Here is a 27,372-nt window from a genome sequence, read left to right as displayed (position 1 = left end):
TATGTACCTGCTTTAAAAATCTCAAACAGTATAGAAAGATCTAAAACGAAAAGTCTTTTTCCCCACCACTTTTATTTCTGGTAACTCTCCTCAAAGATAACCATTCTTACAACCTTCCTGAAAAAAAGTTATGATTTCAAAAATTAAATTAACATATACTTTTAAAAATTAAAACAAATGAGATCATATTCTATGCACCATGTTATTTTCCCCACTTAGTAATAACTTTGATCTCTCTGTTTTGGTAACTACAAATCTACTGTGTCCGTTTTCATGGCTGCATATTATTCCCCTGGACCAAAATCTCATTATACAACCAGCTCTGTACTGATATACAAGTGTTTTCAATATTTCGCTAATATAATAATGCCACAACTGAACATCTTGTTCATATATATCAACATCCTCTTTCAAGTAAATCAGTATGTTAAATGCTCGATATCCTTGGTGAAAGAATGTACATATTTCAATGTAGCTAAATATTACCAAATTGTCCTGGTACATCAACTATAGGTGTTGTGCTAGCTCCCAACACCCTTAATGACACTAGAAGTTATCAACTGTTTTAATTTTATCACTCTGTCAGGGGAAATAGTATATCTAGTTATTGTTTTAATTTATATTTCTTTACCTATACAAGAGACAGCATCTTTCTATTGGCTATCTTTATTTTTTGTAATGTGAACTACCCATTTTTCTACTGTACTATTTTTCTTTCTTATTCATTTATATAAACTTTTTGTAAATAAGCCCTTTGCTACATGTATTGCAAATAATTTTCTCTTTTCACAAAGCAGTTTTGTACATTTATGTGATATTTCACCTTTTCCTGTCATGATTTCTACCCATGCTTTCTGTGTTTGTTCCTACCGTGTTTCCCCAAAAATAAGACTTAACTGAAAACTAAGCCATAACATGATTTTTCAGGATGACATCCCCTGAACACAAGTCCTAATGCGTCTTTTGGAGCAAACCTTAATATGACACCCGGTCTTATTTTTGGGGAAACACGGTACTTAGAAGGGCCCTTCCAAGGTCAAGACTACAAATTGATTCTTTGTTTTTTTTTCTTTGTACTTTCATGGTTTCATTTTTTAATACTTAAATCTTCAATCCACTGAAATTTATTTTGATAGAGGAATGAGATGGGGATCTAGCTTTATTTTTTCCTAAAGACCTAATCAGTCATTATTTTTGAATGAATTATCCATCTTCATATACAATGCCAATTTTACCCTATGCTATATCTTCTGGTGTATTCTGGACTTTCTCTACTGTTCCATTGGATTGCCTATTTCTTCTCCAGTTCCAACGTGTTTAAGGTTAGTTCCTTGATTTCTATTTTTCAGAAATCTCCTGGTTATTCTAGAACATTTATTCTTCTAATCAGGGTAAATCAACAGCAGCACTATTGACGTTTTGGGCTGGATAATTCTTTATTGGGGAGTGGCTGTCCTGTGCATTGTAGGATGCTCAGCAGCATCCCTGACCTCTACCCACTAGAGGTCAGTAGCACACCCCTAGTTATGACAACCAAACATGCAGACATTGCCCATTATTTATTTCCTGGGTTGGGGAGAGGGCAAAATCACTTGACTGAGAACCACCATTTTAGATAAACCCAGTATCATTTTATCAGTGTATCCACATCCAAATTCCCAGTGATATTTTAATTGAAATTAAAATGAATTCATATAATAATTTATATATATTTTTATATATATTATACTTATTAAATTTAATCTTTGGTATATTTAATCTTCTTATCCAAGAACCATATATATCCTTCTACTTATTTATGTCTTCTTTTATGTCCTTAAAAGAGTTTTAAGATTTTTAAAATATAGGCTTTTACACTTTAAGTTTACTCCTCGTAATTTTACTTTTCTCATTCCTTTATAAATGAGATCATTTCTTATGTTATCTTTTCCAACTAGTCACTGATAAGAAAGCTATTGATATTTTATATTCTACAACCAACCATATACTGAACTCTTACTGTATCTAATAGATTTTCAGAACATTCTAAGATTTTTTTCTAATGATATAATTTTCAGGAAATTCTAAGCATTTTTCTAAGTATACAATGTTATTATATGCATAAAATCATCATTTTGTTTCCTCATTTCCAATGGATATAGCTGTAGCTCTCCTGTCTCACTGCTTTGATTAATACTTGCAGACGAATTTAAATGACAGTGGTGATAGTAGGCAACCTTGAATCATTCTTGATTTTAATGGGACTACTTCTAGGATTTCACCACTGAGCATAAAGCTTCTTTCAGATACACACATTTTATATCACGAAAGAAGTATTCATATATTCAGTCTACCAAGAGTTTGTTTTTAAATCAGAAAGACTGTTCATTTTGTCAAATGCATCTTCCATCCTTACTGAGATGACCGTATGGTTCTTCTTCCTTAGTCTATTAATATTGTGTGATAGATTATATACCTAGATTTCCTAATTAAATCTACTTGGTTATGATGTGCACTATTGTTCTTTTAATTTCTTGTTGAAGTCTATTTGCTAATATTTTGAGCTCACATTTTTGCATCATTATTTGACAGTGAGATCATTCTGTCATTTTTTAGTGGTGTTTTGTTAACTTTTGGAATTATTGTTAGGTGGATTGGTAAAACTAAACTGTACTTTCATTTGTTGTATTTTAAAACCAAATCTGTGTATTTAGTATGAAACCAGTCTTTAAAATAGTAAAACCATTGTATAGAAACACCACGCCATTTCCCCTATTTTAAAACCAAATCTGTGTATTTAGTATGAAACCAGTCTTTAAAATACTAAAACCATTGTATAGAAACACCAGGCCATTTCCCCTACATCCCAAAAAAGGCTACATATACTCTTCATAGATTCAACTTTTTGAAAACTGAATAAATTAAAATATACCCATGGAAAGCTAATCTGGATTGTGATATTTTATGTAAAGAGTGCAAAAATCATAAGTATGCTACTAGTTAACCCTATTATAAATTAATAATGACATATTTCAGCTATTTTCCCATCTCACACAATTTAGCGATACATAGAGAGCTGCATTATAAGACTAAAACCATGGAAAGCTTAGCTTTCTTATTTATGTGCTCCAAAAGAAAGTTAAATACATTGATGTTTGAAGTTTCCCATGCTCTGAACTCAAATATAATGTTTAAAAAAACCTTTTCTATTTCTCAAAAAAAAAAAAAAGTAACACTGAGAAAGTTCACAGTTTCAATGGCCACTGCCATCTACGTGATTCCAAGTAGTGTTTATGTGAGAATCGTCCCAGTTTTCCACACAATGTTATTATACACCCACCTCCGCGTGGGACCTACAGGGTTCATTCACTCATCTAATGTACTTTGCACCAAGATGAATCCAGAACATACACCATCTTGCCTGGATTTCACACACTCCTGGTGACAGATGGACAACTAGAAGGACAGTGGGAACCACAACCCTGTTACCTTTTTGTTTCTCATCTGTCTCCCCACTAGATGCAAACTCCCTGTGGGCAGGATGTTGTTATCTAAAACAGTTCCTGGCCCAGAGTAAGTACTCAGTACATATCTGATGAAGGAAAGGATGCACCAATCACTGAAGGACCCTCCTGCCTGGCTCCCTCCTACCTGGGTCCCTCCTGCCTGGGTCCCTCCTGCCTGGGTCCCTCCTGCCTGGGTCCCTCCTACCTGGGTCCCTCCTGCCTGGGTCCCTCCTACCTGGGTTGCTTCTCAGGCGGCTCTCAGTGAGCTCGGAGATGGCTCCCGCTGTCGAAGTCTTTTTCAGTCGAACTACCCCAGAAGCGATGGTGGTACTTCCTGGTTTGTTGAGCATGTCTTCACTACTGGCCCTCTTGAGCTAAGAGAGAAGTAGAGGGAAAGAGAGAGGAGGAAGAGATACGTTTTCAGTAAGGAGTGCTACAAACCAAGAAAGCATCTGCGCAGAACCACCTGCCTGGTGGGTATGACACAGTAATGGCATGCTGAGGAGCACGACAGTGCAAAGTGGACAAGTGAAAAGCTAGACACACCTGTATGTATAATTTACAGGTCTGAGTATGATCTCCCACTACTGTTTCAAAGAATATTATACGATTATGGGTGAATATTACCCATCATGTCACTTCAAATAATGAATTTTTTTTTAAAACCCTGCTTTGTTGGTTAAAAAGAAAAATTTAAAGAATGAGAGCTGAAGAAAAAAGAACTGTGAGATGCACAAAAGGCAGGACAGGGCAATCAACAAAAAAACTCAAGGACAACAAAATTAACTTTAAAATACATGACTGGAGGAAGTAGAGGAAAGAGATACAAAAGACCCGAATATCTACGATGTGCGCAACACCAAGCACTCTATATGATCTTGTAGAGAGAACGTGTTCAAAAGGAAGAAAGGAACTTTTTCGGAGGCCAGAACACTGTTAATGAGTGACCCCTCACTCTTCTTCTGCTTTCTTCTCTGTCACGAAAGGGGTGAACAAACAGTTTTTGAAAGGAATTGAAGTCTAAGAGGGAGGCCCCTAAATGATCTTACACTTCTGGTCCAGGTAAGTTACATTCAAGGTTAATGAGAAAAGTGCAAATAAGTTCCCTCAACCATTGTAAGTCTTCTTTAAAGAACAATGTTGAAGAGGAATAGTTCTAGAAGACTGGAGATAGGGAGATGCCCAGAGCCATCATGAATATACCTAACATTTGGAGAAAACAATATGAAAAAGCCTTCAAAGCAACAGAGACATGGAACAGGCAGCCCCTGCCCAGCACACTGGCTGAGGGCCAGGAGGCCGGCTCCACTCCACGCCACTAGCTTCACGGTCATTTACTGAGGATTAGGGGTTTAAAGATTTGCACAATTAAATTTTCCCCCCACTTTTGCATAGTTTAAATTTCAGGGTATTACACACCCCAGAATGGCTTGAAAGAGCAAAAAATGCCAATATCAAGTGTCAGTGAGATGGCAGAACACCCAGAACTCTCATCTCTGCTGGTGACCGCTTTGGGAAATTGGCAGCTGAATATCTGCAGCCTGTGATTCAGCAAGCCTACTCCTAGATCTATGGCCAAGAGAAGGGGTACACAGGTCCATCAAAAGAATCTTCACAGCAGCTGTATTTATAACAGCCCCAAACTATGACAACCCAAATGTTCTTCAACAGGAGAAGGGGTATATTAAATAGTGGTAGAGGATACAATAGAAGAGTACACACACACACACACACACACACACACACACACACACAAGAATTATGAATACACTAACAAATGGATTGATCTCAGAGACATTATCCTAAATGAAAGAAATCAGACATAAAACTGTATATACTGCCTGATTCCATTTATATGAAGTTAGGATCAGCAAAACTAAACGATGGTGATAGAAGTCAAAACAGCAGTTATCTCTAGGGGAGTTATTGATTAGGAAGGAACCTTCTGGAATGTTCTACATCTTGACTGGGAGTGATTAAACAGATATAAACATGTGTAAAAATTCAATGAGCTGTACAGTTGAGACTCAGATTAATGCACTTTACATTTTTTATTGTAAATATGCCATGCCTCAATAAAAAAGAAAATGAGGGGTGTTATAATTTGGGCAAAGCTTTGGTTCTACCCCTTCAAATGCCAGTCTACTTTTTTTTCATTCCCCCCCCACTGTTATTTAAATTTTTTTATTGTGGTAGAATATACATAACATAAAATTTACCATTTTAATCATTTTAAGTGTGTAGTTCAGTAGCATTAAGTAGATTCATATTGTTGTGCAATCATCAACCGCCATCCATCTCCAGAATTTTTTCATCGTCCCAAACTGAAACTCTACACTTTAAACAATAATTTCCTATATCCTATTTTCTAAGAGGGAAGATGGTAAAAGTCTTAATATTAGTCAAGCAATCTTGGTCAATATCTTTAAACAAATTATTAATTTAAAAAACAAATAGCTAACATTGAAAGGATGATTTGCATGCACTTCCAGTTACTAGATGGGAATATAACCACGTTTTCTAGCCAACAACATACCCCTAGTTTAACAACAGGACTAAATATGACTCTTGGGTTGACAAAGAAGTCACTCAATTGCCCTTACAGGGACTCCAGACTGTTTTTCCACTTTCCGTGTCAGAGTAATAAGAGTTCCTGCACCCAAGCTCTCCAACCTCTCAAATTATCCATCAGGTCACCAGTGTAATATTTTTCATACTAAATGATAATAGTTCATGTCAGCAACCTTTTCTCAACACACAAAAAAACTATTATTCACTCTGCCTAGAAGCATGCCCAGGTACATCCCTGGGTCCCAAAGGAAAATCAATTGTGATTTTAGACTTTGAAAATTCTCTAGACAACATCTCAAAAAAAAAAAAGGAAATCATTTCAGTTAGGGAATTCTTAATGCAATAATGCAAATGATATGCACTTAGTTCTGCTTTCCTCTATCTTATTCTCCATTGTTACTAAGATCAGTAAATCTGACCCACAAAGTGCAAATTAGCAAACTCTGCATCGAAAGGTCCAGTGTGCAAACAAAGGCTCAGTCCGTAAGCCAGAACAAGGAATCCAACGAATGAGAGGACAGTTGGGGCCAGAGGTGAAGTTGCCTCTGCAATCCCACCGCAGCCTCCACCCCAGTGGTGCCAGAGGGTAGACGTTGCCCCCGCCCTCCCCTCCACAAGAGGTTGGTTCTTGGTGAAATATCAGGCAGAGGCAACAGAGGACAGGGGGACCAGAGTCGGCAAGCAGTGAGAAGGCTTCCCACTCCACGGTCCCAGGCTGTATTATACACAGATCCTGTCCTATCTAGGCAAAAGGTTAATTAAGACGTCCTACAGGCCAGTTGTGTGCCATCTGCTTACCAGCACGGGGAGTTCAGGTGGCAGCAAAGCTTTCATGGGGAGCACTTCACTTCCCTTGTACCTTCCACCAGGAATTCCATTTGAGAAAGATTTATTGCTTAGAAGCTTTTGCAGGAAGCAGGACATAAAGACTAAGAACTGATTCTCCCTGTCCTAAGCCAACAGCTGGAGCTACTCTTCCTCTATGATTATTTTTTAGACACAACATCAGATACAGAAAGCTACTAGCCTCAGTTATTATTTTTCTATTCATGGCTGCATTTTTGGCTTGGTTTCCTGGTCGTCAAACGCAGCTTCAGTACCACTTGAGATTGCTGGTTTGTGATAGAAGATCCCTATGAAGGTACCCGCTTCGGTGTTGCTTTGGTATGTTTAGTAAGTCTTTTCACTGACTCTTTCACTGGTATTTAAGCTGCCAAGCACCTGCACAGGAAAGCTTACGAAAGGAAAATGTTTAAGTAGCTCACAGATAAAGTAACTAAGAATTTCTTTTCAATACCACAAAAAGAGTAGGGGAAATCCAAAACCCTAAAATCATCACACACAACAATCATCCAGTCTTTAAAGGTAATGTTACGGTTGGAGCAGTGGTTCTCAAACTTGAGTGTGCATCAGACTCCTTGGAGGGTTTGTTAAAATGCACCCTGCTGTCTACACCCAAGCCCCAGTGTACCCACCACCACCACCACCGAGTTTCTGATTCCCTAGATCTGGTGTGGGGGAAGGAGGCAGGGCTGAGATTCTGCGTTTCGAACATGTTCCATTCCTGGGTGATGCTGATGCTGCTGGTCTGGGTCCGCAATTTGAGAACCAATGGTTTAGAGCAACACTGTCAATGGAAATAAAATACAAGCCACATACAGAATTGTATACTGTCTAGGAGTCACATTATAAAACTAAAACAAAACAGGTGAAATTAATTTTAAGAATATATTTTCTTAACCCAACATATTCAAAATATTATCAATCAATGTAAAATACCTCAGTGAGGCATTTTATGGTTTTTTTTGTACTAACTCTTCAAGCTCTGGTGTGTATTTCACATGTACAGCACATCTCAGTTTGGATTAGCCACATTTCAAGGGCTTAGTTGCAACGCATGGCTGTGGGTCCTGGGTGGGCAGTGCAGGTTTAGAGCACTCCAGCAGAATGGGTATGTAATTCTGACTGGGTCCCCAAGACTTACACAGAACATGCCTAAACTCTAAGTCTCTGCTTTCTGGCATGGGGGGCCCTGGAACCCTGGCAACAAGAGACTGGGCAGGGTCAGTACAGGACTCATGCCTGACCCAGCAGACTTTTCCCAATTTTTTTTACTTGATTTTTAAAAAAGCAAGTCAGAAGTAAGCAAAGCAGCAGCCAGGCCTTCCAAGGGAAGTGAGAGGCTTGGGCATGATGGCATCCAGGCTTCATACCACACACTGAAGAAGACGGGATGTCAGCAGGTGACAGAGAAGCAGGGGCAGGCGGAGATAAGCAACAGAGAGAGTCCTGGGTGTTCCAGTCCCTGGTCCCTGCCTCTCTGGGCTCCAGGTTTGTACCTTTGTCCTGCACAGTGACATGGGAACCTTAGGATTTATTCAGTAAATTTCCTTTCTGCTGAAGCTAGCTTAAGCCATCTGCAACCAAGAAGGTCCTGACTAATAGACTTGGGCCTTACAAACGGCCAGAATGAAGCGGCCTGCCTGCCTCAGAGCACTCTGGGAGGTAGCCTCTCCTGGACTGGGCTTGACAGCACAAGGAAGATGTACCCCCATCCCATCTGGCTCCTGTTCCACTTTGTTCTTTCACTGCTCCTTCAGATCAGGCCAGTACGTGAAGCTGGGCATTTCAACCTACTTTGGTGGATTTGTTTCAGTTTTCCTGTATTTGACCAGTTAAAACATATCTATCCATCTCATATGTATCCATTTACTACAAAGCAAATATAACAATATGTTCATGGTATAATTCAACCTCCCCGCACGCTTGGGCTCTGCAGGCCTAAGTGTATAAGAGAGACCGACAGGGTTTGAGGGAGGAATCGGCAGGAGGAGCCTGCACTATTCTAGCTCTTGTCATGTCCCTCTGTTTTGACCATTCTTTCCTGTCCACCTGCAGTTGTGAGCTCTGAACAACAGGGTTGCCAGTTCGATTCCCACATGGGCCAGTGAGGTGCACCCTCCACCACCAGATTGAAGACAATGAGCTGCCGCTGAGCTTCCGGAGGGGCGGTCAGATGGCTCAGTTGGTTACAGTGTGAGCGCTCAACAACAGGGTTGCCGGTTCAATTCCTGCATGGGATGGTGGGCTGCGCCCCTGCAACTGATTGAAAACGGCGATTGGAAACTACCGCTTGAAATCGATGACTGGTCTTGGAGCTGAGCTGCGCCCTCCACAACTAGATTGAAGTACGACTTGGAGCTGATGGGCCCTGGAGAGACACACTGTTCTCCAATATTCCCCAATAAATCTTAAAAAAAAAGAAAAGAAAAGAAATGGGAGCAGAAAGTCTCTAACATGAGTATTTACTTTTTTCCTGTGGAACAAGTTTCCAAAATGCTTACCTATCAATGACAGAAGTGACCAACATTTCATTGTCCTCGGGCAACTCCTGAGCTTCAGACTTTTATTTTTTTAAACACTGCTTTAAAAAATATTGTAACATATTCCAGAAGCTCTCCTGGTATGTTATTGGGGGAATGTATGTATTCATTTAAAATTTAAAGATGTCTCCCAAATGTGCTATAGGTCAAAGACAATAAAAACAAAAATCATGGAAATTATGGTCAAGTCCAGTATAATAGAATAATCAACAAATTTATGTGCAGGACATTTTATCCACATTTACTGTTCTCTCAGAGCTCAGGACAGCTACATAACCTGCTTGGGGTTTCACAGCTAGAAGGAGCAGAGCCAGGGTCCCCACTCTCAGCCAGGTCTGACCCACTCCAAGCTCAAGCTGCTCCTGTTCCAACACCCCGTCTTACCACCCCGGCCGGAAGAACTGGTGGACTCCGGCATTCAGTAAACCCCAAATGCTTGCCAGGTAGCAGGTGATTTCTAAGCAAGAGGGACAGAGCTGTACAACAACCAGAAAAGTCCTCATGGGGCTTACATTCTAGTCATGGGGAGACAGACACTAAACAAGTAGGTGGGTGTGTGATGGTAGTAAGAGCTGAGAAGGAAAACCAGGCAGGGTGAGGAGGGTGTATGGAGGTCAAGGTACTTTACATAGCGAGGTCAGGAGTGATGTCCGATAACGTGACACACTAGCATACATTTAAAGCAGGAGAAGTGGCAGATGTGTGGGAGGGAGGAATGCTCCAGGCAGAGGGAGCAGCAGACATATAGGGACTGCTGCAGGAGTGTGCCTGGCTCACGGAGGGGCACACCACCGAGCACCACCGTGTGGCCCATGCTCAGGGAGCCAGGGAGAGGGGAGGGAACACCGCACATAGTGTCTGAGAGGGACTGGAGCTGAGTCTCCAGGGTATCACTGGTCATTCAAGGACTTTGTTTTCCACTCTGAGTGACTGGGGAGAGCCTCTAAGGGTTTGACGCAGAGAAGTGATGTGATACATGTTAAAAGGACCACTGTGACTACTGTTGAGAATGGACTGTAGGGTGCAAAGACAAAAGCAGGGAGATCATTTGGGAAGCTCGTGCAACGAAGGGGGTGGCATGATCTAGGTGGTCCCAGGGAAAGCAGTGGGAGTTGCTTGGAGTCGACAATTTAATTTTAAGGTAGAAGTGATTGCATCTTGCTGACGGACTATAGGATATGAGAAAAGACGTGTTCAAGGATGATGCCATGGGCTCTGGCCTGAGCGACCAAAAGGATAGAGTTGCTATTGACTCAAAAGAAGATTCAGGAAGAGCAGGTTTGGGGGGACTGAGACATCAATGGGAAGGAATCAAGATTCAGCTTTGGCCATGTTACATTAGAGGTACCTTTTAGGCATCCCAGGGGTGATGTCACAAAGGCAGATGGAGGGGTCCTGGTTAGAGACACAAATTTGGACATCAGACATATATGGTATTCATGAGAATAGATGCTATGACCTACAACAATTGGTCTCAGTAGGGACTGTGCTGTGTCTCAAGGAGTGTGCTGGAAATTTGTGGGGACATTTTTAGTTGTCACCATGATTGGAGGTGCTACTGATACTTAATAGGTGGGAGGACAAGGAACCTAGATGTCCTATGATGAATGTGTCAATCCTGCATAAAGAATTATCCCACATCCCACACAATTTTCACATATTCCACAGACATGCACATAGGTGGAACACTTTATTATTATCCAAGCCTATAGGGTCTCTTCATTTTATATACAAAAACAATGTACTTCTTTTTTTAAATTTTTATTCAATTTATTAGGATGACATTGGTTAGCAAAATTATATAGGTTTCAAGTGTACATTTCTATAATACATCATCTACCTATTGCATTGTGTGTTCACCACCCAGAGTCATTTCTCCTTCTGTCACCATACATTTTACCCCCTTTACCCTCTTCTACCAACACCCTCTACCCTCTGGTAACTACTACACTGTTGTCTGTGTTTATGAGTTTTAAAAACAATATACTTCTCACACAGCTTGAAGATATGAAGGTCTGACAATTAAGTTTAAGAATTTGTTGCAACGATATTGCTAATCTTTTTCGATATCAGAGGGTGTGGGGACAGAGCCCCAGAAAGTAGTTTACAGGCTCTCGGCCTCACGTGGAGGAGTGCTGGCTCGGGTAGTAGATGGCCGTCAGCTGTGGCTGATTGGCCGTCAGCTGTAGCCAGTTAGCCAATTAGCCGCCAATATAACTGCTGCGGCTACGGAGGAGAGAGGGAGGAGAGAGAGAAGAATGGGGGCTAGCAAGGAGATGGCGGCTGGGCTGGCAAGCGTGGATGGCGGTTTGCGGACAGTGTGGATCCAGCCTCCAGTGAGAGTATAGTGCCGCCAGAGAGAATATAGTGGTATGACTCCCCTACCTATGGCTCCGTGGGTGTTCCTTTTCGGCCTCACCATATCCTGCGTTCTTGTATGGGGAGCGGGAGCAGAGACCCCGCAGGCCTCCCTGCATGACAAATGGCGCAGCGAGCAGGGTCCCCCGCATGACAGAGGGATTATTCATTATGAATTTGTACCAACTGGACAAATAGTTAACCAAGTTTACTACTTGGAAGTGTTGAAAAGGCTGCGTGAAAAAGTTAGATGACCTTAACTTTTTGCCAACAATTCATGGCTCTTGCATCACGACAATGCACCAGCTCACATGGCACTGTCTGTGAGGGAGTTTTTAGCCAGTAAACAAATAACTGTACTGGAACACCCTCCCTACTCACCTGATCTGGCCCCCAATGACTTCTTTACCCAAAGATAAGGGAAAAATTGACAGGAAGACATTTTGATGACATTCAGGACATCAAGGGTAATACGATGATATCTCTAGTGGCCGTTCCAGAAAAAGAGTTCCAAAATTGCTTTGAAAGATGGACTAGGCACTGGCGTTGGTGCATAGCCTCCCAAGGGCGAGTACTTCGAAGATGACCTTAGTGATATTCAGCAATGAGGTATGTAGCACTTTTTCTAGGATGAGTTCGCGAACTTAATTGTGTGACCGTGTACACTGAACTTTCTAAGAATAACTAGGGAAGACTGCAGTTTGGTTCAGAACTTTACCAAGTGTGTTCAACGATCACATCACTCCCTCAATGTCCTTTACGGTATTTGAGTCACAGATACAACCCTGAATCACTACATCATAGCTGTCACATGCATGGTGCCCCAAGGAGAGTCTTAGGTCCTTTGGCATAGCCATGTGGAGGCACTTGCGAATGGAAATACGGGTTATTTAACTATAAGCTATTTTCCTTTGTCGCTGGGATATTATATCGATTTTTCAAAAGTGTGTATGAAAGTAGGTTATACTATCTCTGATTTCATGTCGGGCTAGTAAAGGAGATGTTGGGTGTGATACAGTAGCTAGAAAAAAGCCGGGGGCCCCAGGACTATGCCCTGTGCCCAGGCGACATTAGGGGTCACAGGGAGATTCCAAGGTGCTGCCTGGGAGGGAGGAGACAACTGAGAGGAGAAGGTTATTCCAGACACAGAGCCTGATCAACAGTGTGAACTCTGCAGACGGTCAGTGAGACGAGGATGGAGAACTGCCCTCTGATTACCAGGATCACTGGTGATGCTGACCCCGTCTAGTGGGACGCTCGAAGCAAAACTCTCCAGGGCAGGAGATCGGAATTACTGTTACACATTTGGCAGATTTCCTTCCTCGACCCCTGGTACCCCTGCTACGCCCTCTTGGCTCTGTTTCTTTAGGTCAAGATACGCTGGTTCTCCCAGGACCCCCCTTGGAGCCTCTGTCCCAGCCCTGGGAGGCCACTAGCTTTGCTTACTGCCCTCATTAGTCCTCCTGAGCAGGGACACTGGAAACCCAGCTGCCTGGCCCTGTGCGATTCAGTCTATACCTTGCTGAGTCGGGACTCAAAAGCCAGCGAGGTCGAAGATTTGGAACTCTTCATGCCGGAAGAGGCTGTGGGCAGGGGCCGTGCACGGTCGATCCCATGGCTCCCTGCTTTGGTGACTGGGCTCCAGGGCTTGGCTGCACTCCTCATGCTTGTTAAATGGCTCTGTTTTTCTGTAGAAAGAGGAAGAAAAAAACATGTGTGTCCACAACTTGAGCCTGCTGAGTGACATACATTACAGGGCTTTACCCCCATATACGATGTTCAGCCCTGTTAGAACCAGCACCTGTGATTGGCCTGCAAATAGGGTTCTATTCCTAAAATGATACCTTTGCACTAGGCTAATTTTTACAACTTCGTAATAGCTGTTACCAAACTATGAAAATATATGCACAATATTATTGATGTTCTAACATTACTATTCAGCAAATGATGGCTTCTTCTTAGTCAGGGACACTTAACACAGTATTACTATCCACATACACTATTTCTCCATATGAAACAGGTCAGCTTGAGTCAAGACGTACTATGTCCATGAGCCTTGCAGCTTTCAGGCTGACAATGGAACAATCTACCTAATTTTTAAATAGACATAATGAATTACTTGAAAATTAGATTGCGCAGAAACACAACTTTTTTTCTTCTTTTGGACAAAAATGGATATCACTTAAAAATTAATAGAGCATATTTTAATTGGTCAGACCTGGGACAGAGTTACTGCCCTAACTGAAATATTTCATGAAAGCAAAATTGTTCAAAGCAGCAGGCTGCAGTTAAGACCTGTGGGGAAAATCCACATACGGAGACCTGGGAGGCAGCCTGACTGCTGAGATCAGCAATCAGCGTTGTCATTCGTGAGTGAGGTCGGCCGCCGTCTCTGCACCTCTCTGAGCCTGTTTCTTCCATCACTACTAGCACAATGGGAGTGGATTAAATGCCCTCTAGGGTCTCATCCAGCCTCAATCCTAACTCTGCCTGTCCCCATGGACTCTAATGACCAGGAGAGTGAGACAGATTACCAAAACCACAGATAATGTTCCATTTTTTCAAAGAAACAAATTGGAAAATGCACTTTAAAAAACACCAAAAGGTGACAGATAACTCCAGCGACCATTGTCATAGGACCCAGGGGTCTAATTAACTGTCCCTGAGGGATGGTGGCTGGTGTTAAGCAGTCCTGGGCCTCTTCACCCATCATGGCATCCCAGTGCACCCCATTAGCCACCTACGAGAAAAATGACAGTCTCCCAGCCTAGCTCGGGCTGTGAGCGCCTCCTGTTCTTGTCTCCTTTTCCTGGTCAGAGGAGACCATTTCAACTGCCGAGTCTCAGCAAGGGCCACCCAGTTCCTATTCCTACTTAAAGCGATTAGCTGGTGGCACGTGTCCACAAAACTACCTGGAACTCATTCCCGCTGCACTGCTGTCCTAGCAGCGGTGTGAATGTGGCTACAGGTGAAAATAATTTTTTAAATACTCTGCAGTTTGTTTTCTATAATGTTTCTGAGAAAAATTCTTCATGATTTCAGGTATATGATTAGTTCAGAATCCTGTTAGTCTCAGCTTGGTTCCAGGTATCATGATTATTTTAATCTGTATTTATTTTTTTTAAAAACTTACTTCTTATATATTTTCCTAACGTTTAGCACCAACTTTTTTTTCTTGATCCACAATTTTTAATGCTGGTTTCTACAGCAACAATGAAAGAATTCCTAGGCTAAAACCTATACAGTAAAACCTTCATTAGGACTCCCAATATAAAAAAATTAATATATCTTGAGTGATTTTTGAAGAGAATTACTAAAGAATTTTACCAATTACTACAGAACCAATCAGTAACATGTCTGACTCATGGAGATGACTTAAATAAAATATCTATTTAATCAAGGCACCTTTTATGTTATGATTACAACTATTTAGAAATAACTATTACAGGGTTTACTTTATGAAAACATAAGGTGAGTCTGCAATGCATCTACATTTTCCAAAATATGCCCAGGTTACCCCTGAAATGAAATGCCTCTTATTTATTCTCCAAAAGAAAGATAAGAATATGAAGATGAAAAGCAGCAGGAAGAGGATAGAAATTTTCCTTGACATCTTTTCCCCAATGTTTCAAGTAATCTAAGACCTTGGTTAAAAACAAAAACAAAAAAAACCAGCCATCTCAGTCCACATCTAAATTCCTCCCTTAACCTCTGGCAACAAATATGACAATATTTTGGACAGTGCATCTGAAAAATGTTCAACCATTTTTCAGACGGTTAAGCTGCATGCTCTGAGGCAGAATTCTCAGGGTGGCCTCATTTCACACCCTTTTAATTCTCCTAGAACCTTCTGGACCTGATCAAATTATTCCCAAATGAATGTACCCAGAGACCTTTTCCCATCTGGACCCCCTCTTATTTACCATGTATCTTCTCTTAGCTCCCTTTACTCTTTTTTTCCATTCTTTTCCCCAGAGTAGGATTTCTAACTGGTAACCATCCATCAGCGTGATTCTTCTCTTCAAATTCCCCCTTCTTTCAGAATCCAAAATACACAGAAATGAAATTATTAATATCCCACTCACTTGAACCAGGAGGAAAACCCTAGAGGTAGGGAAAATGCTGGGATGAGAGGCTTGGAGTGGTCTCCAGGATGGACGAGAGGGTGAGAGCAGGTGCGAAGGAGAATGCTCCAGCCAGACTCATGTCAGCTTTGCACTCTGCTGTCCACGCTCCATGTTTTAGGACATTATTCAAAATCACACGCCCCTCACCCCCAGCCTGAACCTGTCTTCTTCTGGAGGCTGCTCCTCTCCCTTGCTGTGTCCAGCCGTGCCCCTGGGACAGACTCAGAAAGGTTCATCCTCAGAACTAGCTGTCTCCCCACAATACTCAGCTGCTTTGGTCCTGCTCTCTGTCCACTTCCAGGAATGCCTCCTGTGGGGAAGCAGAGCAGGTGCCCCTAGGCCCACTCCTAGCTTTCTGCGCACTTTCACTCGATCTGCTTCCCACCACTTCTTCTACGACCCTCCTCTCATCCCTCACCCTGGCTGTCTGACATAGGGAAGCAGTCCATTGAATAAGCACTGTTGTGACTAAGACTGGCCACACTAACCACTCTGAGCCTGGCAAAGCACTGCTCCATGCTTTATGTGGGTGTCTCATTAAATCTTCACTGTAACCCTATGAGATAAGTGTCACCCCCCAATTTACAAAAGGGGAAACTTCATTTGGCTTAGGGAGGTTAAGCAACTTGCTAAATCACAGTGCATGATAAAGCCTGGATTCATACACAGTTTCAACTGGCTTTAAATACCAGGGATGGATATAGCCTCTCTGAACCATCTTGGCTCCCATGAGAAAGCACAAGGGCTTCTGGATCCCATGCTCCAAATCCAGCTCCACTGTTGGCTGTGTGAACTTGGGCATGTTTTTTGAACACCGTGATTCTCAACCTCTTCCCCAATAAAATGGAATTATTAATGCCTGCCTCACAAAACTGTGAAGAAGGAAGGAGAACATGGACATCAAGGGCAGGGCACACAGAAGGCACTCAGCAAATGTTAGCTCCTTTCCCAGCAAACACTGTTAACTGTGTTCAGTGGAGGGCCGCTCCACTTTACCAGCTCAACAATACACGGTGATGGATGAGTAAATCAATGCTCAGCGGAAGGACATGCCAGAGTTAAGGGAAGTGCTCTTCCTATACACAGAGCAGCTCTTTTCATCAGGAAACGTGCAAGAGGGAAAGTAGAGAGGAAAATAAACACTGAGAATAGACACCTTACAGTCATTAGAACCGGCACCAGCCTTAATACGTTCTAGCTGCTGAAAGATAAACACAGATGTGAATGCTGGATGAATAATGCTCTCCTAATGGATGTGAATTAGTAACAGAAACTTAAATGGATGGGCTCTAGCCAAGTCCAAAACAATGAAAACATAAAGGTTTTGATGATTAATTCCCTGGTTTCTGAAAATCTTCCTACACCATCTCAAAGGATCAAACTGATCTAGAAATTACAGTTAAATCTAGGAACCCACTCCCACGGTGGGGCAAGGGTCTTTCCAGGGATCTTTAAGTTTTCAAATATTTTATTTTGTTACCAAGCTCCTTTCCTCTCCAGAATAGCATAAGACTTACATTTAAACTGTAACTCACAAATTGTACGGCATAAAGTGGAAAAGGAAGAAAAGAGGGAGGGAAGGAGGAAAGAGGGAACAGGTATTTTAGGAATATGATGAGGTGTTTGGGCCCATGCGGTGGTCTCCTGCTCCCTCGGGGCAGGTTCCTTTGCTACTTAATCGCTGCCTTCAGAACCTGTGTTGGATGCGATGTTTTGGGGCCTCAGCTTTATTACCCTTTTAAGGCAAGAAAACAGAAAGGCGACTGGGAAACCCTTCTGAACCATCACAAAATAATGAGTCCTTGGAAGTGGGAGAGGGCACTGAAGTCTCGACTACAAGTACAATAAGCGCCAGGAAGCGGAAACCTAAAGCATTCAAGTCAGAGAACTAACAAAATAAGAATGTTCACATAGCTAAATTACCAGGGGACTCGGCAGGAAATAGAATGTAAGTGAGCAACATGTTGAAAATATCTAGCTAGAGCTTTTTAGAACATGTGCCTAGTTTGCTTTTGACCTCTTCCACAGTAGTGGTTCTAAACTGGGGGTGGGTGGGTGGATGATTCTGCCCCAGGGGCCATTTGGCAATGTGTGGAGATGTTTTGGTTATAACAACTTTGAGGGTGCTACTGCATAGAGCCAGAGATGCTGCTAGGCATCCTACGACCCTAAGGGCAGTCCTACAATAAAGAAGCATTCTGGACTAAAATGTCAGTAGCCGAGGTTGAGAAACTCAGTTCTACAGGAAGAATGAGAGTCCTGGGTCATTGGTTCTTAGACCCGCACCTGGTTCATTTCCTAACACTGAAATGCTAATGCTGAAAATCTGGTTTAGGAATAGCCGAGGGAATCCCAGACTTCAGCTGGAGGCCATAGGAAACATTTAAAAGCTTATTATTTCCTGTGGTCTTGAGATGAAAAATCATCCCATTAGTCTTAGATTCCTTCCTGGTAAATAAGGAAGAGAACAGATTTCTACACAGCAGCAGAAGAAAAACAGCAAACTAAAATTCATGTATCCCATCAGCAGAAGTCATTTAAAGAAAACAAGAACCAAGAAGTGATAAAACAAAAACTAAATGGAAAAGAACATTTGTACATCACTAACCATACCATCAAATCTGTGAACAAACTTTGAAAACGGAATAAGAAGTTGCAGAAACTATGAAACGCTGCCACAAATAGGGTGTAAGCTGGAATAAGAAACAGAGGAGGAGTCGGGTCACTAAATATGAAATGTAGACCCTAGAGAGAAGCTCTAATCTGGGAGCTATACTGAGACCACACGCTCAGAATCACTGCCCCAGGCCATCATTCTGTCTCCAAAGCTGAACCAACAAGCCAGCATCCCACAGAGCTTGATGGCCACTAATCAGTAGTTATTTCCTTACCTATAATGTGGCTTCACATCAAAGAATCAAAAGTGAATGAGCCAAGGCAGTAGAAAAGGGGATAGAAATAAAACCCTTCAAGAGCTTTTTCTATAGGAATAGTTTGAAAAGACCTATTGAAAAGTAACTAAGAATAAAAACTTTACTGTAGTGCCAAGACCATTCAATGGGGAAGGACAGTCTTTTCAACAAATGGTGCTAAGAAAACTGGATATCCACAAGCAAAACAATGAAGTTGGACCCTACTTTACACCTTAGATAAAAATTAACTCAAAGTGGATCAAAGACCTAAATGTAAGAGGTAAAAACTGTAAAGCTCTTTGAAGAAAACACAGTGGGAAAACCTGCATGAGTTTGGATTTAGCAATGAATTCTTAGATATGACACCAAAAGCACCAGACACACACACACACACACACACACACACACACACACACACACACTCACACACTCACACACTCACACACTCACACAAAGATAAACTGGAACACATCAAAATTAAAAACTTTTGTGAATCAAAGGACATAATCAACAAGAGGGAACAGGCAACTCACAGAATGGGAGAAAATTTTGCAAAGGGGTTTGCTGTAGATCTAACTGTGTCTCTCCTCCCCCACCCCACCCCATTCATACGTTGAAGCCCTAATCCCCAATGTGATTGTATTTGGACATAGGGCTTTTAGGAGGTAAATTAAGGTTAAATGAAGTCATAAGGGTCGGTCCTAATCTGAACAGACCCTAGAAGAGAAAGAGAGATCTTTCTCCTGTGCACACACCAAGGAAAGGCCATGTGAGGACACAGTGAGAAGGCAGCCACCTACAAGCCAGCGAGCGGGCCCTCACCAAGAACCATATCAGCCAGCACCTTGATCTTGGACTTCCCAGCTTCTAGAACTATGAGAAATAAATTCTCCTGTTTAAGCTACTCAGTACATAATATTTTGTTAAAATAGTCTGACTGAGCAGATGAAGACTGGATTAATATCCAGAATATATTTTTTTTAAAAACTCCTACAACTCAACAACAAAAGCGAACTTGATATAAAAATGGACAAAGGACTTAGACATTTCGCTGAAGAAGATATACAAATGGCCAATAAGTACATGAAAAGATGCTCAACATCATTAATCAGTAGGGAAATGCAAATCAAACCCACAATGAGATACCACATCACATCCATTATGATGGTTATTATAAAAAAACAAGAACAGAAAACAAGTGCTGGTGAGGATGTGGAGAAATTGGAACCCTTGTGTAATGCTTCTGGGAATGTAAAATAGTGCAGTCACTATGGAAAACAGTATGAAAAAGTTCCTCAAAATACCAAAAATCAAATTACCATATGGTCCAGTAATTCCACCTCTGGGTATATTCCCAAAAAACTGAAAGAAGGGTCTCAAAGAGATACCTGTACATCCATGTTCATAGCAGCATTATTCACAATAGCCATAGACTGGAAGTAACCCAAGTGCCCACTGATGGATGAATAGACAGACAAATTGTGGTCTGTACACCCAGTGAAATATTATTCAGCCTTAAAAAGGAAGGAAATTCTGACACATGCTACAGCGTGGGTGAACCTTGAGGACATTATGCTAATTGGTGAGAAAAAGATAAATACTGTATGATTCCACTTACATGAGGTATCTGAAGTAGTTAAGTTCATAGAGACAGAAAGTAGAACGGTGGTTGCCAGGGGCTGGGGGAAGGAGAATTGGGAGTTATTGTTTAATAGGTACAGAATTTCAGTTTTGTAATATGAAAAAAGTCCTGTGGAGGGATGGTCACACAACAATGTAAATGTACTTAATGCCACTGAATTGTACCCTTAAAACTGTGTTTAAGATGGTAAATTTTATACTGTGTATTTTACCATAATTTAAAAAAAAGTGACAAGAAAAACAAAACAAAAACTATAGGGTAGAAGGGTTCTGGAGGCTTTCATATCTGTTTAGGTGGAAGCAGCTTGAGCCATAATATTCAGTCTCAGTTCTGGGCCCCTGTACCTGCCCCTGCCTGTCTGGGACACCAGCTGTGAAACTGAGGAGCGCTCAGAAAGGAACCATTTACAAGGGTGGGGGCAGGGTTTGGAGGAGCAGTCGGGAAGGTATAGAAACCCGGGCTAGGACCTAGGACCATCATCACCCCTACGCCTTCAGGGGTCAGGGGAGGACACAGGTGGAACCCAGAGAGAGCTGGAATGAGAGACAGAAGCTGGGTCCTTCAATAGAGGAAATGCCACCAATTCATGGAGACTCAGTTGGGTGGGAGCTGGGGAAAGAAAGGCCTCAAACTCATTCTCACCTTTCCTCCAACCTGCACATTACTGGCTCACAGGGAAGCCCACTGATGTGGTATCTAGGAGCTGGTGGAGCGAGATGGAGGAGATGTGGAGGGGCAAACAGAGGAAGCTCAGGACACCCGCCCTGCCGCCTTGGCCTGGCTGCCTTCAACGCCACCTTCCGAAGGGAACTCAAGAGTGTCCCCACTCTGGAAACTTCTCCTCATCTAGGAGGGCTTCATGAGGGCTCCTAGACTTGTGTGTGGATGTACCTATTGCACAGCTGGCCTGTGGACCCTTCCCAGGGGGCAGCCTCCTGGCATCTGCCCGTGTGCCCAGCACAGACCCTGAATAACCAGCTTTCCCCCTAACTTCCCATTTCTATTACTGCCATGGCCTTTCTCTCACTCTCCCAGACCTGAAACCTCAGGGGCATCTTGGGCTCCTCCCTGGAGTTTCCATTTCTCAAAACAACCGTTGCCCTGACTGGGAACTTAGACTCTGCAATGTTTCCTGCGAGAGCCTGGCTTTTCTCCCCAGCAAAGACCTGGGTGGCAGCTGTCACTTTTCCCCTTCGGAAGTTCCTCTCGAAGCTCATGCCTTCCCTGATTCCTGACATACTTCCCACGTTCAGCTGGGATTGGTCACTCCCTGCCCAAGACCTCTTGTTTTAACTTCTTTTTTCTTTCTTTCTCCCCTCCTTTTTCTGCCTCCTCCCACCCCCACTCCGGTTCAAGCCGTTGTTGTGTAGGACTCAGTCTAGTTGTGTAGGACACAGCTCCCTGGCCCACGCTGGTATTATAAGCCTTGTGCTCCTCCCGGGCTGAGGCAGTGGGTCGCTGGTCCTCGGTGGGCTGCTCACAGCTCCAGGGAGAGCTGTTGTTCACAATCTTAGCTGTAGAGGGCGCAGCTCACTGGCCCATGCGGGAATTGAACTGGCGACCTCGGCGTTAGGAGCATGGCGCTCCAACCGCCTGAGCCACCGGGCCGGCACTTAACTTATTTTTCAGCTAACATTTGTCAGTACCAACAACAAGCCAGGCCACCAGAGTGATTTTCTTTAATGCTCCCAAATGCCCACAAAGCAGTTGTCATCATGCCTTACCATCGGTGACACTCACACTGGGTTTGCTAACTTCCCTCACAGGGACCACTTCAGGCAAGCACCCAAACCTGAGCCCAAATGAAAGGGCTGCCCAGCTGACCTCGGCCATGCCACGCTCATCACCTACCCTGTTGTGTGGCCAAACCCGATTCTTCTCCACTCAGCCTCATGTTGGGGACCCCAAGACCCTCCTCTGAGACCTCCCGCAATGAATGTTCTTTTCTCTCTTTCGAGGTCAGTCAAGGCTTTCTTACAGGCTTTTCTGACACTCCCACCTCTAAACCTCCAGAAAACGTGTGGCTTTCCGGCACACCAGTGTCCCTGCTGTCTCCCGCCTGGAGCCGCAGCATCCTGACCATTTCTCTGCCTCTGCTCTTGCCCCATTTTGCCCACTGCAATTAATGCCCACTTGACAGCCAGGTGTTTTTTTTTGTTTTTTTTTTAAAAACAAACCAAAAATCATAAAAAAATGGCTAGGATGGTAAATTTTATGTTGTATGCTTTTTACCATAATTAAAATATTTTTAATTATTAAAAATATTTAAAAACACAAATCGGATCCCATCACTCCCTAAGTAGAAGCCTCTGATGGCTTCTCACTGCATTTAGAATGACAAGCCAAACTCTGTCATGACTCCCAGAATCCTAGGCTATTGGGCGCCCCCCTCACTCGCCTCAGTCCCAAAGCTCCCTCCTCCTCGCTATACTGTGGTCATGTGGTCATGCGAGCTGCTTCCAGCTGCTTGAATATGCCCAGTTAGTCGCCAAAGAAGAGCTTACTTCTGGAATGCCCCCCCAGCTCTTCACACAGTGGAGTCCTTTCCCCTCAGTTGGTTTCTGCTCAGGAGTACATCCACTGAGGCCTTTTCCTTTCACTCTCTAGAGTAGCTCTCCCACCCCACCCCACAGCCACTGTTCATTTCTTCAGAGCCTTTATAACCAAACTAAAGCTGTCAGCTTCATTGATGATCTATCATTGAACATCGGCAGATAATCTTTCACCACCAGGGAAGCTCTGTGTCAGCAGCGCCTTACCTCTCTTGTTCATCATGGTGTTCCTGGAGCTTCCACTGTGCCTGGTATATAGTAAATGCTCAATAAATATTATGTAATGAATATTTAGATTCTGCTTTTCATTGAAGAAATGTGTACAGGTATCTCCCTACCCCTCCCTCGTTAGTCAGGCACAAAGGCCCCAGCATTGGGCCCTGAAAATGACAGGCATTCACTAAGTAGGTGCTGAATTAATGGGTGAATACAAAATGGAACTACAAAGCAATGACAATGCTTTTCCTGTAAGACTTATAAAATGTCTCTAAACAATTGCAAAAAAAAAAAAAAATCCCAAAATTGCTTTCAGGATGAGATACATATAGATATAGAACCTTCCAGCGTTATTACCTTCAAATAATATTCATGTTGTTGTATAAGCATTAGGGTTATAAAAATTAACCTCATTTACTTATAAGATGCTTGAGAAAAGAGTTCCTAAAATTACTCAACACCGAATCTCTAAAATCATCTACTGCTTCATCTCATTTCCTGAATTTATTCCTGAAGGATGGCTTTTTAACTTTTTGGTAAACATCCTAGTTTCACAGTAATAGTACATAATACTTTACATTTTTATGCTTTAAAATTTAAAACATCTTAATTGAAACATAATAATAAATAAATTTATGTTAGATGCTTTGAAAAGTGATAGCTGACTATCACCACAGATTTAGGGACCCAATAATTCTAAGTATCCAGTCTAAGAACATCATCTTTTACCCAATCTCTTCTGTTTTTTTCCTTCTTAACTGGGGCCCCTAAGTCAGGTGGGACAAGGGGCAAAGCCCTATGATGTCAGTGGCACAGCTTCCAAGGCAACAGGCAGGCCAGTCTGACTCATTCTGTTTTATTTCCTCCAGGAACAATGCAAGAACTGCAGCGCAGGCTGCCCCACCCACCCAGCAAAATCCTGATGTCCTCCACCAACACACTACAGTGCACTCTGCGATCCAGAGAGGAGGGGACAAGTCCTCTCCCCCAGCACTGCTGAGCAGAGATGCAAAAGGGGACCTCCCATGACAAGAACCCCTGTCCCTTGTGCAGAGGTGGGGCCCCTTGCCACACCCACGGCCTCCCCTTGCTCACTATACTTTAGCCACACTGGCTTTCCGGCCAAAGATAAATGTAAGCAAGTAAGAAGCACCAGCTCTGCAAACAGGAGAGGCAGCCTCTGTGTGTCACAAACCTCCGCGTGCTGCATGATGTATATCACAAATGGGACTCACCCAGAGAAACCATAGAGGGTCATCTCACAAGTCCCCTTGCTGAGAAAGTGGCTGAACAACTCAAGAGTTGTGGTGGAAGAATCCCACCCACATCCCCACTTCCAACTCAGAGGTGAGAGCACTGCAATCCAGTTGTCTACACCATCACAGCAACAACTCTCCAGCCAGCGCTGCACATGAGTTACGTGGTGGGACTTCCTCAAATGCTTCGTTTCCCCATCAGTACTCTAATCACAACTACTTAATTTCTCTTCCTCCTGAAAGACATGTGCTCATCCCCACTGGTTCCTCACCACTCATCTGCATCTCACATCAGAGACAGGGTGTCCTCAGGATAGCAAAGGAGTGGTCACCTGACAAATACCCAAGCTGTCTGAACTTGTTTCTGACAGCGTGCATGTGTGTGGGGTGTGGGAACAACCAAATTAATAACCAAAGTAAATTTTCAGCTTGGCAAAATATAGAATTTATATATGGAAAAAACAAGACTGGAGTCTGGTTCCTGTCTTGCTTTCACTCAAAGACGGCAGTCTTTTCCTCTGTTATGGTACCTTCTGAGGCCTATGGCTTCTGACAGACTCACAAAGGACACCTGCCAGGTAGAAGTGGCTTGTCTATGACAGTCATCTGAAAAGACAGCCCTAAGTCATGAAGCTTGAAGAGTTCAGAGCAGCAGGGTCTCAGCTGGATCCCGACTGAGATGCTGCAGCCCAGGTATGTCGGGAGGCCAGATGGGGAGGGCCTGGCACTCTGCCTGTCTGCGGAACTAAAGAACCTCCTGGGAGAACTCTGATTGTTAAGTGCTGTAAGGGGTGCTGTGGAAGGGGACGAGGGAGGCAGGCAGGAATTGGGCCATCAACATAACACTGAAAGAGCTCTTTCCTCAAGAAATTCTGAGGTCCCCCACTGTATCCATTGCATCTTCCGGGATGTATAGAGACTTGGCTCTCTGGCATGTGCCAGTTACAAAGAAACCATGGTGGTGGTGGAAGGGCAGCAGTGTACCGGGGCTACTGTGGTCCCAGGAGCTGTGAAGTGTCTGCAGCATGGTGGGCAGGGAGGCCTTGGGTGTAGTGGACAGCCACTCTGGAAAGTGCCCTGGTGGGGGAACAGGGGGGGGGGGCAGACGAGAGAGGCCACACAGCAGCTGAGCCTGTTAGCAGTCTGTGTTGACTCCTGGGACCACCGGGAAGAAATGAGGGGAAGATAGAACTTCCCTGGAGCTTCTGCAGCACAGAGGGTTCAGGGACCTAAACTTTCGCCTGCATTGTCCTCTGGTTGCCCCAGCGTCATGGTAGATACCCTGCTGAGTAACTGGCAAAGCCTGTGAGAATGTGCCATTGCTCTGGATTTCCTTATTGTTACCGGATTAAGTTAAATCACTGAATGCAGCTGATTTCTTTTTTGTTTTTGTATTCCTAAAATATTCCTTTCCAACCCACAGGCTTTAGCAATTTTCCTGTAGTGCCAGCTGGCTAATGAAAGCAACTGCTGCGCTTTGCAGGGTTAGTTTATTCAGAGCCTGGAACATGCCCTATCTTTCCCGGGCATAAAATGCTTCTAGTATTGTGTTTTAAATATACACAATAGCCACAAATATGAGGGATAATGTTGCAGGCTGTTCCTGGGGTTACCTCATCATCATTACGTGTCCACTGCATGGTCCTTGGGAGTAAACCCACAAGGAACCACAGTACAGCAACCGCTCTGTGATCCGTGCCTCTGGTGGGAGTGGGAGACAATAAGGAACAGCCCCCTAAGGATGGGCTCTTTGTGATACAAATGTGTCTGACTTCCGGTGACAAAAGACAGTCCCCTAGTCCCTAAAAGAACACAGCAGAGCCATGTCATAAAGTCACCCCCACCTTCTCTTTGTTTCAGGGTAGGGCACACAGCATGCTTTGCCCACTCCTGCCAGGCACCTTCCACTCCAACCCCAGCACCTCTATCCTCCAGTCTCCAGGCCTCTCCAGGGAACCCTCCACGCCCAGAACAAAGGGCTTCCCACTCCTGATTCCTACTTTCAACCTAACTCCTACTGTCCTGTAAAACTCAGTTCCTGGCCCCCTTGTGCAGGGAACAGCCAGCTTTTCCACCACAATGAGCGTCCACAGCACCCCTTACACCAGCCTAACATTCTGTTGATGTGTTTGTCTCCTGTTCCCGCTCCCCAGCGCAGATGAAACTTGAGCAAAGCACGCTCTCATTCCTCTGAGGTTCCACAGCTCTGGGCCCAGTATCTGGTCCGTGAGAAATGTTAAAGATGGATCATAGATCTAAACATGAAACCTAAAGAAAACCAGAAAACTGCTAGGAGAAAATCTTTGTGACTTTGAGTTAGGCACAGATTTCTTAGATAAAACACCAAAAGCATGATTCATAAAATAAACTTTTTTAAAAAAACTGATAAATTGGACTTCACCAAAATTTAAAACTTCTATTCTTCAAAAGACATTGTCAAGAAAACAAAAAGACAAGGCACAGACTGGAAGGGAAGCATCTGCAAAACACAAAACTAATAAACGAATTGATTTTTGGATTTATAAAGAACTCGTAAAACTCAATAATGACAAAATACACAACTCAATAGAAAATGGTCAAAGATTTAAACACTTCGAAAAGATGATATTCAGATGGCAAGTAAACACTTGAAAAGATGCTCACCATCATTAGTCATTATGAAAATGCAAATTAAAACCACATGAAATATTACTACACACTTATTAGAATGGCTAGAAGTGAAAAGAAGACAGTGTCAGGGCTGGCTGGCAAGCAGAGGGAGCACCTGAACCCCATTCCCTACTGGTGGAAATGCAAAGTGGTATAGCTGCTCTGCAAAACGTGTAGCATTTCTTATAAAATTAAACATGCACTTACCATATAATCCAAAA

At 43.1% G+C, this 27,372-nt stretch overlaps 1 protein-coding gene across 5 annotated transcripts in view; it reads right to left on the bottom strand.

Moving 5' to 3' along the window:
- SPECC1 (sperm antigen with calponin homology and coiled-coil domains 1) overlaps positions 1-27,372 on the bottom strand; it is a 241,634-nt gene that overhangs the window by 150,257 nt on the left and 64,005 nt on the right. For all 5 annotated transcript variants that reach the window (XM_019757420.2, XM_019757425.2, XM_019757423.2 and 2 more), the window contains exons 2-3: positions 13,316-13,485; positions 3,721-3,859 (exon numbers count right to left, since the gene is read on the bottom strand). In XM_019757420.2, coding sequence (XP_019612979.2) covers positions 3,721-3,859; positions 13,316-13,462 — 286 coding nt within the window. In that variant the 5' untranslated portion in view covers positions 13,463-13,485. The remainder of the gene's footprint in view (positions 1-3,720; positions 3,860-13,315; positions 13,486-27,372) is intronic.

This window comes from Rhinolophus sinicus, linkage group LG15, assembly GCF_036562045.2.
Source record: "Rhinolophus sinicus isolate RSC01 linkage group LG15, ASM3656204v1, whole genome shotgun sequence".
NCBI classification, from domain to species: Eukaryota; Metazoa; Chordata; class Mammalia; order Chiroptera; family Rhinolophidae; genus Rhinolophus; species Rhinolophus sinicus.
The sequence above is the reverse complement of the archived record's forward strand: the minus strand, read 5'-3'. Positions and strand labels throughout refer to the sequence as shown.